General features: G+C 38.0%; 1 protein-coding gene across 1 annotated transcript in view; it reads right to left on the bottom strand.

Moving 5' to 3' along the window:
* Positions 1–12601, bottom strand: part of GALNT5 (polypeptide N-acetylgalactosaminyltransferase 5) — a 71216-nt gene that overhangs the window by 13463 nt on the left and 45152 nt on the right. Inside the window, exons 6-7 of the mRNA XM_072612021.1 lie at positions 7796–7913; positions 6662–6985 (exon numbers count right to left, since the gene is read on the bottom strand). Coding sequence (XP_072468122.1) covers positions 6662–6985; positions 7796–7913 — 442 coding nt within the window. The remainder of the gene's footprint in view (positions 1–6661; positions 6986–7795; positions 7914–12601) is intronic.

The raw sequence follows: 12601 nt of genomic DNA, 5'->3' as shown, positions 1-12601 counted from the left end.
AGCATAGTGTCTGGCACATGGTAGGTGCTTAATAAATGTTAGTTGACTGACTGAATTAATTTTTATTACATTTCCATATCTTGACTGTCACCTGCACCTTCCATTTCTTTATTTTTCTGTAATAATGCTGTGTGTAAAACTTTTAAGTACTAGAAACTTCTATTCCTCTTAGAACATCACTTTCCTACTGGTGACACCATTGGTGGAGAAAAGATTGGATATGACTAAGAAGACCCTTGCCCCTGCCCATAGATTTCCTGTACGCTATAAATTCTTGGACCCAAGCTGTTTTTTCTGGAAGTTAGTTCTCTTAAGTTGGCTTAGCATTTTGTAGGTCAGCTTGCAACCCTAACACAAAGTTCCTCTTATAGATTTAATATAGTGCTTAATTTATAGCCCTATGCTGAGGGAAGGTGCACTTCCCAGATAGAAAAGGTATCATCTTTTAGAAAGAATGATGAGACACTGTTGAGACTGTGAATGCCAAGGCTGAAGAGTCCCTTGTCTATAGGACCATCACTGATCTTCTTTCCATTGTAGCCTGAAGACTATTGCATTCCAAACCTTGACCTCTTATGCTTTGCTTCTACCAGATTCTAGTTGCTTCCCTTCTCATTATTCCCTGTTTGCTGCTAGGTGGTGTGGTTCACAGGATGATGGACATGAGATGAGAAGATTTGATCTCAAATCCTGCCTCTCTTGGGTGAGTCAATTGGTTGACTCAGTTGGGTGAGTTGGTTGACTTCTTCCAGCCTTCATTTCTTCATCTGTAAATTGAGGATGCTAGACATGATAGACTCCCTGCTTAACTTATTCTCTGGATCATTCCATCTTCTTATCTGTAGCCTTGATCATAGTGGAATGATTGTGTCCTGGAGCTTGTTCTCTCGATGGTTGAGTCCTCAGTTGGGGAGTGCAATTTCTTGAGGGAGTCTAGTTATGCTCAGCTCACTCTTTGGATCACTCATGTGGCAAACTTGACCCAATACAGACTGAGGATTTTCTTATTCTGAGAGATTAAATGACTTGCTTTCATACTTATTTGAGATTTGATGGGATTTGAACCTGGGTCTCCTGAATATAACTCTATCTGATGTGCTTCTTGTAGAGCAGAAAGACAGCAGAATGTGACATTTTCAAAATGTGGTTCATGGATCACTGAAGATCCCTGAGATCCTTTCAGGAACTTTACAAAGTAAAAACCAAGATGTTATTTGCCTATTAAAATGCTCCCCTCCCTCTTCTATCTGCATGCCTATGCGAGGGTGGATTTTCTTCATATACTTCAATATCATGACAGATTGAATAGAGAAGCCAATATGAGAATCCAGCTGTCTTCTATTAAGTCAGACATGAAAGAGATTTGCAGCAAAATGTAAAATAATACTACTCACTGATTTGTCTTCATTTTGGAAAATATAGTTATTTTTCATTGAAGATGGTGTGTTAACATGTAATAAGTCTATTATTTTTTAAACGAATTAATACATATTTTAAAATGGGATGAATTTTAATTTATACTGCAATAAATATTTGTAGGTGTAACTGATCTAAACAAAAGCTCTTGGAAAGGTCTTCAACAATTTTTAAGAGCATAAAGGAGTCCTAAGACCAAAAAGTATGAGAACTTCAGGGATGGTGGAAAGGATCCTATATGGGGAGTCTGGAGCCCTGAGTGCTAGTCCTAGCTCTTTGCTAGTAGTTAGCTGTATGTAATTCCTTGAGGAATTAACTTCTCCATTCTCAATTGCCTCATCTATAAGATGAGAAGATTTGATGAAATAACCTCTCTAGTACTGTAATTCTTTGACCATTCTTGAATTTGGCCTTTAGATGAGCAGACTTGGAATATATCTAAATCTCCCAGCAGACTTTTAATCTCAGTAGACTTTTAATCTAAGTAGACTTAGAGAGATTATTGAGGCCCTTCTGTAAACTGGCTAACCAGTGAAATCTGGAGAAGGCATAGTAAGTCAATCTAAATTGACCCTATTGATTCATCAAGGTTTTCTCCTAAGCAAAGAAAACAAATTAATTTCCTGGAAATAACTGATATGGAGATGTGATTATGAACACAGGGTGATGAGGGGGATATGGATTCTGATCTAGTGAAATGGAAATTGATAAAGCCAGGCTGGCAAAGTTTTGTTTGGTCCTAGGAGCAGAAGGAAGGGGAAAGAAGGCTCTAATTAAATTTAAGTCCCCCACCTCTGAATGGGTATAGTCTTTACTTTGTTTTCCTTACCAGCAATTCTCTTTATTCCTTTGAGTCTCAGTTACCTTGTCTCTGAAATGGGAATAATAAATCACTACCTGTCTCACAGGGCTGGTGTGAAGAAAAGAGCTCTGGAAATTTTATGAAAGTAGATAGATTGGAGTGGTTGCTGTGGTTATTTTGCATGGTTTCTCCAGTTCATTTCCTCATGTATTTGAGAGGGAAGGACAAAGAAATGAGAATACTTGTTGCTTCTCTTGCCTTTATCTAAAGCCTTATTTAACCTCAGTATTGCTCAAAGGAATCAAACACTCCTTGCTTTTCTTCAGTAAAGACCTATAAGTCTTAAGGAAAAAAGAAAGCAAACAAACCCATTTAAAGTGGGGGCTAATAGGATAGAGCTTACTCATAATTCACCCCACATTACGAGAAGTGAGCATAAACACTATTTCACAGAACCACAGAGTTTTGAATCTGAAAGGAAAATTGGTGGTCATCTTTCAGATTAAGGATGAGGAAACTGAGGCCTAAAGGAAACGACTTCTTCCAATGTAATTAGTGAAGAGTCAGGACTACAGAACTAGTAACCACATCTCCTAGGTAAGTAATATTTCCATTTGTCAGCAGTTTGAACTGTTATAAATGTTGTAGTCCCTTTTTATTACTCAAAATTGGCCATCGAAATTTAATATTTCACCTCAAGTACTAAAAATAAATTGTATTCTTAAAAAAAACGGCTTCATTGGTTTTAACGTCTTCATTGATGGACAAGAGGAACAGAAATGTGGGAATAAGAAATGACATGTGGAAACTCTTTGCTTGGAATTCTTTACTATATAGTATATCCTGGTGAAGGTATAGCTTAAAAAATAGTAGGAGATTAGCATATGCTTAAAGAAGAAGGATAGGTGTACCTCCTATTGTCCAAGATCTTTGCTTAGGGAAGCCAGCACAGTAACAACCAGAGAGGGAGAGGTTTCCAAGAGAAATGTATGCGGGGAAAAAGTATCAGAATCTGCTTTTTGAATGATTATTTCATTTTTGTTATATATGGTTTGTACGTTCAGGCACCATTTTCTGAAGTTAGGTCTCTTGTCTAGAAAAGACATAGATCTTTAGTGTCCTCTGGTGGTAAAAGCCTGGTAATGTTCCTTTAGGGGATGCTGAAAACTAGAATTCTTGAAAATGGTTGATGTCACAATGTGAGGAACATGGGAAAGTTAGAGTCATGATCCATGAAGTTCTGGCTCAAGGCCTGTTTCAAAATGATAATGTGATTTTTGGGGCTGTTTTACAGCATTTTCTTTGTAAAATCATCATTGACATAGCTGCTGGGGTTTAAGACCGCTTCCTATAACAAAATAGCATCCAAATAAAGGACACAAACCTGCAGGTCCTTAACAATCAACCGCCCTCTATTTATCTGGTATATTCTTACATAGATATTTGTTGTTTTCCATATTTAAAATGTAATCTCTTCACAGATAAGGATTATTTCCTTTTTGCTTTTGTATTCCCATAGGAGGCACTTAAATGCTTGTTGATTGATGGGCTTTGAGAAACTAGGTGGTGCAGTGGATAGACGGCTGGGCCTGAAGTCAGGAAGACTCATCTTCCTGATTTCAAATCCACCTCAGACACTTATTAGCTATGGGACCCTGGAATAGTCACTTAACCCTATTTGCCTCTCTTTCCTCGTCTTTAAAATGAGTTGGAGAAGGAAATGGCAAACCACTCCAGTATTTCTGCCAAGAAAACCCCCAATAGGGTCACAAAGAGTTGGAAACAACTGAAACGATGTTTAAACAATTATGTGTGAATAAATTGCATTATAGACTTTTGGAACAGTTAAATTTTATATAGTGGAACAAAACTTTAGATCTTGCCTTTTCTTCCCTTTCTTTTTTTCTTCTCCTGGATTTCTATTACTACTGCTAGTAAAATCCTAGGCACGAAGGTATTAGCAGAGGTTTCTTGGAGGTCCATCCTTTGTGGCTAATCTCCTAGGACTGGCTATGATCAGTGGTATGGGATAGACCAAGGAGAGGAAGAGGGGCTGCCAACTTCGTGTATCATGAAAGGCTGAGTAAATTCACTCCCAGAATGATCAGAAGTACTATCTACTTTCCACTGCTCAGGAGGAATGGTGAAACTTTCACATTCCTGGATACTGAGAAAATGAATCATTACGCTCATGTTCCAACTTGGATAACCTCCTCAAAGAAGTAAATTCTCTGAAATCAAAGCCCACAGAAGGAAAAAGCAAGCAAACAAAAAACCAAATATTTGTAAATAAAAGGGAAATTGGGGATAAAGTTTAAAAAACCTAAACCAGAATGATGAAAAATCACAAATGCTTGTTGACTTGATCATAGATCAAGCTCTTAGTAGGAACATTTGAAGCTAGTTAGTCTAAACCTCCAATTTTGTAGATGAGGAAACTTAAGAACAGAGGGTGACTTGTCTGAGGTCAGATAGGTAGGTGGCTGAGTCAGGATTTGAACTGAGGTCTAGTGGCATCAAAGGTCAGCATGCTTTCTCTTGCATAGCACTGCCTCTTGAAGTGTGGCCATATGTTTGCTGTTGTGCTGTTTCAGCTGTGTCTGACTCTTCATGACCGCATTTGGGGTATTCCTGGCAAGGGTACTGGAATGGTTTGCTATTTACTGATCCAGTGGATCTGTTTTGTCAGGCAATCATAAATTATATGATTTACCTAGGGTCACACAGCTAGGAAGTGTCTGAGGTTGGATTTGAACCTAGGACTTCCTGAGTCCAAGCTCAACGTTTTATCCACTGAGCCATCGGTTACCATTTTGCCATATCTTTAGGTACTCTAATTTTACTCCATGGTAAATTTATAATAATTAGACCTAGATACATTGTCAAAAAAATCCTAAGTCGCTGGCATGTACTAAAGGCTCTCCCTTTATATTTCTTCCTTTATTGATTATGTTTCCTATTATGGATTTTGCACTGTAGCCAAGCTGCGCTTGTTCACTTATACCTTTCATCATCACCATCATCATCATCATCATCATCATCATCATCATCATCATCATCATCATCATCATCGTCATCATCATCTTCATCATCACCAACAGCATCTTTACCACTAACATTTATATAGCAGTTTAAGGTTGGTGAAGCCTTTATAATATATTGACTCATTTCGTCCTCATAGCAACCTTATGATTTGGATATTATTATTGATCCCTATTTTACAGATAAGAAAACTGAGCCTGAAGGATGTTCAATGACTTGCCCAGGGTCACAGAGCTAATGTGAGAGGTAAGACTTGAACTCAGATTTTCCTAACTCCCAGTTTTTCACTCTATCCATTCTGCCATCTATTGCCACCTTTGTCATCTCTGTAATCTTCATCCATGCTTTGGAAATCTTTCCTCTTTCTTTGCCAAACTATATCCCTCCCCTACGTCTAAAGCCTGCTCAAAACTGACCACTTTCATGGAGATTTATTTACTTCAGTTTCACTCTTTCAATACTAGATGTTCTTTCTGTACTAATGTATATGATTTGAAAGATAATCATTTGCATTTTCTTTTCTGTGCAATACACATCTCAAATCACCTATTAAAGTCTCACTGATGCTTCATCATCATTTATATAGTTCTTTAAGGCTTGAAAATTGCTTTAACTATATTATGTCATTTGATGCTCACAATAACCGTAGGAGAAAGACAATATTATTATTCCCGTTTTGTGATGAGGAAATTGAGGCTGAGAAGTAAAAAAAAAAAAAAATGACTTTCTCAGAGTCAGGCAGCTGGTAAAGAGCTGAGGCAGAATTTGACTTCAGGTCTTGACTTCAAACCTATGTGCTGTGTACTATACCACCTAGTCAGGGGTGGGGAATCTGCAGCATCAAGACCACATGTGGCCCTCTAAGTCCTCAACTGTGGCTTTTTGAAGGAGTCCAAGTTTTACAGAAAAAATCCTTTTATTAAGGGGATTTGTTGTGTGAAGTTTGGATTCTGTCAAAAGGCCATACTTTATGATCTAGAGGGTCACATGTATCCTTGAGGCTGCAGTTTCAACATCTCTGACAGATGCTTTATCATGGCCAATCCTGAGAAAGCTAAGCCAAGAACAGGTAAGCTCTAGAAGATCCTACCAAGCTGAAAAGGTTTCTAGTATAGTTCTGGCGATGGACTTTTTAATGGATGTTTTCCAGTACCAAACAAAATAAATTTGGTAAGTGTTATATTTTTTGCTTTACTAACTCATAAATATTATCCATTAAAGCATGGAATAAATATACTTTCAGTCAGAAGGGGAGAACTTACATGGAAGAACATCCTTGACGTTGTATCCTGCAGCTGTGAAAAGTATAGTGCTCTCTGGTGTACATTCAGTACATTTTAGTAATTAGGAATGAACCACGTTTAAATATCATTATGTGAACTTACTGTAATTCAAACTTACCACCCCACTGGCTCTCACAATGGGAGCTTCTATGTCCGGGAAGACATTCTCTAGGTACCACTTGAAACTTTTGCATCCCAGCTTTTTCCGGAGTTCTCTTTGTTGAGTGAGGTTTCCGACATTGAGACTTTGGTCCAAGAGACGGTAACCGTGGCCATAGAAAAGCTCTTTGTATTCATCTAACCAGACTTCAGCCACACGAATCAAATTCCTCTCTATGGTTTTAATCCGATTTTCAGGGAAAGAGTATGGATTGTCCTTTCTGAAGATGTGGCCCACTCGGGAACAGGGAATGATTTCAATTTCTCCTCCACACATCCACACCTGGGATAGAGTGATGATAAAAGTTTATTATTTAGTGGATAAACATATAGATAAGGACAATGATTGAAAAACAATATATGCTTATGATGTCATTATGAAATAAGAAAACAAAATCTCTAATAAATATACACTTATTTATATCCTGAAAGTATATATGTTTTAATGCATTTTGTACTGATTTTATATACCATGGAACAAAGGCCCTGAGAATACAACTGTTTCATACATATTTTTGACAATCATATATATTTCTTAAAAATGAATAACTGATTGAAATAAAATCTATGGATTTAATTTTTAGTATACAAATAGCATTGGAACATTATTATAATTCTACTCTTTGGCTTTGTACTAAGTGGTCATTTTATAGATACACCCAGATACTCACCAGTTCAATAATTTAAAATCCTTGATTGGGGTCCAAGTTGGCCAACAATAAACACACAAATAAACAAATGAACTTTGTAGCCTGCAGTTATATTCAGTGTCCTGAATGGCATTTTGTATCATTCACAGATCTCATAACATTTTATGCATGTTGGCAAAAATCTGTATTTTATTCATTTTTAAGATGCAGCCACTGAGACATAAGAAATGGAAGGGCTTTCCTAAAATTGACTGATGACAGGCAGCATTGCTCCCAGTTCCCAATCTACAAACATTAACCCAGGTCCAGGGCTCCTAATGTGGTTTTGAAATGTCTTCTCCAGCAGCCATTACCACTTTCCATAACATTAACAAAATAGAATGAGGTAAAAATCTGCCAAAATAGAAAAATGAAAATGAAACTTGAGCCAGGCTTGGCAGTACCTTGAATGAAAGCTCCATATTTTCACCACCCCAAACATCAAGGCCAGGATCATATGTTCCAAGTTCAAAAAAATATTTTTTATCAATAGAAAATAATCCACCAGCCATGACTGGACACCTAAAAATGAAAGGACTTATTTTAGAATTAAATTCTTTGGAATATGAAGAAACTTGCCATCCTGGCAACAGTCATACTCAGGATAAAAACCATGGGACAAATAAGTAATGAACCCATTTAAGACGTTCTCTTCTGATGGCAGGTGACTACTAGAGGACCCAGATGGATGTTCTATTTCCTCTATGTATGTTGCCTTCAGTGCTCCTGATACATGCTGTCAAGTTGAAGCAGAGATTGTGTGAAGAAATTTTGACCTTGACTTGGGGAGAGTTCTTAGCCTATGCTAACTTAGTTGTTGTAGTTGGAAAATAGCAGTACTGATTTTCAAGTGTGATAACAGCAATATCAATAATATTGAGTTCAAATCTATCCTGAGACACTTACTAGTTGTATGATCAAGGGTGAGTCACTTAACCTCAGTTTGCTTCAGTTTCTTCAACTATAAAATGGGGATGATAATAGTACTTACTCTATAGAGTTGTTGTGAGGATCAGATGAGATAATATTTGTAAAAAGTGCCTAGCACAGTGTCTGGCATATAGTAGGCGCTTCATTCTCTCCCACCCTTCCCTTTCTTAATACCTTTAAAGTTTTTAAAGCACTTTCATTCTCCTATGGCTGTTTTATGTATTTGTTTGTGGAAATGAAGGTGTTTAAGGTAGCAACTCAGAATCAGGTCTATTAAGGGATTTTTCTTAAGGAACCCCAATACCAGTGTAACAGATAGAAGGAAATAGTATAGACTGAATGTACCATGTGGCTGCACGTGGCTTTGTGCTAAGTGGCCATTTTATAGATGCACCCAGATACTCACCAGTTCAATAATTTAAAATCCTTGATTGGGGTCCAAGTTGGCCAACAATAAACACGCAAATAAACAAATGAACTTTGTAGCCTGCAGCTATATTCAGTATCCTGAATAGCATTTTGTAAGCCAAGATAGTGGAGTACAAGGAACAACTCAAACTCTCCCAACATTCCTTTCCAAACACCTTAACTCCTCAAATAAAATTTTGGAGTGGAAGAACCAATAAAAGGTCAGAGTGAGACATTTTTCTGATTTATGACAATTTAGAAGATTGGCAATGAGGGCCAGCCCAAAACACTGCAGGAGTCTCAGCAGAGGGCCTTGGAATTGGCTGTAACACCACCAACAACAGTTTTGGAGTTCTCAGCCCAGAGACAGTAAGAGGGTTGAACAATTGGTCAGAAAGAGATTAGAGGGGAATGGGTGCAGTTGGTGCTGATTGGCAACTCTATTACCTATACACAGTCCTGGGTCAGAATTCTAGGGCAGAGAGAAGCACTTCAGGTTGCTCATAAGAGAGTAGGGGCCCTTGTAGCAATCCTAAGGCAGAAAGGAGTATTTATAGCTCCAGGGGAGAGGGGATGTGATCACAGTTCTAGGACCAAGAGGATTGATAGCACTTGCAGGGAGCAGGACCATTTCTGGGTAAAGACTAGAGCACAGACCAGGAAAACTTTTCCAGAATCATACTACCTTGGAAGAGTCAAAAACTTGTAGAACCCCAAAACCAGCTGTGAAAATAGCAGCACAAAAAGGCTATAGCTTGAGACAATACCGCTCCACCTTCGAATGAACACAGCCCAACTTTAATATAAAATTCAAAGTCAAGAAATAAGGTAGGAAATTAAGCAAATAACAAAAAAAGAACCTGACCATAAAACCTACTATGGCAGCAGAGAAAACCAAAACATAAACTCAAAAGATGACAATAATGTGAAAACAGCTACAATCAAAGTCTCAAAGAATACTTATTGGACCCAAGCCTAAGAAGAATTCTTGAAAGAGTTAAATAAAGAGATGAGTCATAGAGGAAAATTGGGAAAAGAAATGAGAGTCATGCAAGGAAATTATTAAAAGAGAATTAATAGCTTGGTAAAGTAGACACAAAAATATTGAAGAAAGTAATACCTAAACCCCACCCCCAACCCGAAAAAACAAAATTGGATAAATGGTTTTTAAAAAGGCACAAAAAAAGCAGAATTAGCTCAATGGAAAAAATAGGTACAACAGTTCAATGAAGGAATTGGCAAGTGGAAGCTAATGACTCCATGAGACATCAAGAAACAATAAAACACAATTAAAATAATGAAAAAAAATAGAAGACAACATGAAATATATCATCAGAAAAACAACTGACCTGGGAAATAGATTGAGGAAAGATAATTTAAGAATTATTGGACTCCCTGAAGCTATAATAATAAAAAGGTCTAGACATCATATGTTAAGAAATTATAAATGAAAACTCTCTTGATACATTAGATGGAAAAGGGTAAAATAGACATTGAAAGAATTCATTACTTCATGAAAGAGATCCCAAAACCTGGAAGATCTTAAATAAGTTGATACTTAGTGAAGTAAGCAGAACCAGGAGGACATCATGAATGGTAACAGAAACATTATGCAATGACCAACTTTGATAGATTTAGCTCTTCTCAGCAATGAAAGGATCTAATGCAATTCCAAAAGTCTCATGACAGAAAATTCTATCCACATCTAGAGAAAGAACTATGGAGTTTGAATGAAGATCAAAGCATATTATTTTCTCTCTATTTTTTTGTTTGTTTATTCTTTCTCATGGTTCTAAATTTTCTTTACAACATGACTAAGGTGGAAATATTTTTTTAAATGAAATATATATGTACAGCCTGCATCAGATTGCATGCTGTCTTGGGGAGTGGGAGAAGGGAAAGAGGGAGAAAATTTAGAACTCAAAATCTTATAGAAGTGAATGTTGAAAACTAAAAATAAACAAACAAATGAATAAATAAAGAGAAAGAAAGAGATCCCAAAATAAAACTCTCAGGAATAATATAGCCAAATTCCAGAGCTCCCAGATTAAGAAGAAAATATTGCATGCAGCCAGAGAGAAACAATTAAAATATTATAAAGCCACAGTCAGCATCACACAAGATTTAGCAGTCTTCATGTTAAAGGAACAGAAGACTTGGAATATGATATTCTGGAGGGCAAAAGGGCTAGGATTACAGCCAAGAATAAACTACCCAGAAAAATTGAATATAATCCTTCAGAGGAAAAATAGATATTTAATGAAAGAAGATTTTCCAGCATTCACAATAAAGACCAGAACAGAATAGAAAATATGACATTCAGAAAGAAGCCTTAAGAGAAGCATAAAAAGGTAAACAAGAAAGAGTAAACATAAAGGACTCAATAAAGTTAAACTGTCTACCTTCCTATATGGGAAGATGATACATCTAATTCTAAGAACTTAATCACTATTGGGGCAATCAGAAGGAATTTACATAGCTAGTGGCACAGTGACTTGGAGTCATGAAGACCTGAGTTTAAATCTGACCTCAGAAACTTACTAGAAGTGTGACACTGGGCAAGTTACTTAACCCTGGTTGCCTCAGTTTCCTCATTTATAAAATGGGCTGGAGAAGGACATAGCAAACTACTTCAGTATCTGCTAAGAAAACCCAAACAGGGTCATGAAGTGTTGGACACAACTGAAAACAACAGCACAACTATTGTGCTATAAGAAGTGATGAGGGGGGAGGAGCCAAGATGGTGGAGTAGAAAGATACACATAAGCTAGCTTCAAACAGCTCATAAAATACCTGTAAAGAAGAACTCCCAACAAATTCTGGAGCAGCAGAAGCCACAGAACAATGGAGTGGAGGAGATTTCTGTTTCAGAGAAACCCGAAATACCGACGTGAAAGGTCCATTGCGCACCGAACCCGGAGCAGAGCCCAGCCCTGCCTTGGCTGTGTGGCACCGAGAGGAGCAGATCCAAGCAGGCTTCAGGGACGTGATCGCCAGCGGCCCCACAGGTCCCTCCACCCACAGGCCCCAAAGGTCAGTGAGAGAGTCTTTTTGGTTCACTGAGAGGGGAGCAGGGTGTCTCCATAACTCAGGATTCCTTGGGAGACAGCAGTGGAGGCGGCAGCAGACAGGGGCTCCCAAAGTAGGCAGGAGCTCAGATCCACTGTTGAAGGTCTCTGCACAAACCCCTTGAGGGAACTGAGCCCCGTGTGATAGCCCTGCCCCAACCTGAGCACCGGAACTTAATCTCACACTGAATAGCAGCCCTGCCACCACTGAAAGCCCTGAGGCTGGGGAGCAGCATTTGAATCTTAGACCCGAAGTGCTGGCTGAGAAGATCTGGAGGCGAAGTGGGTGTGGAGAGGACACTCGGAAGTTAAGTCACTGACTGGGAAAATGCCCAGAAAAGGGAAAAAAAATAAGACTATAGAAGGTTACTTTCTTGGTGAACAGATATTTCCTCCCTTCCTTTTGGATGAGGAATAACAATGCTTACCATTAGGGAAAGACAGAAATCAAGGCTTCTGTATCCCAAACATCCAATGGGCTCAGGCCATGGAAGAGCTCAAAAAGGATTTTGAAAATCAAGTTAGAGAGGTGGAGGAAAAACTGGGAAGAGAAATGAGAGAGATGAAAGAAAAGCATGAAAAGCAGGTGCACACCTTGCTAAAGGAGACCCCAAAAAATGCTGAAGAAAATAACACCTTGAAAAATAGGCTAACTCAATTGGCAAAAGAGGTTCAAAAAGCCAATGAGGAGAAAAATGCTTTCAAAAGCAGAATTAGCCAAATGGAAAAGGAGGTTCAAAAGCTCACTGAAGAAAATAGTTCTTTCAAAATTAGAATGGAACAGATGGAGGCCAATGACTTTAT

Source organism: Notamacropus eugenii, chromosome 5 (assembly GCF_028372415.1).
Source record: "Notamacropus eugenii isolate mMacEug1 chromosome 5, mMacEug1.pri_v2, whole genome shotgun sequence".
Lineage (NCBI taxonomy): Eukaryota > Metazoa > Chordata > Mammalia > Diprotodontia > Macropodidae > Notamacropus > Notamacropus eugenii.
The sequence above is the reverse complement of the archived record's forward strand: the minus strand, read 5'-3'. Positions and strand labels throughout refer to the sequence as shown.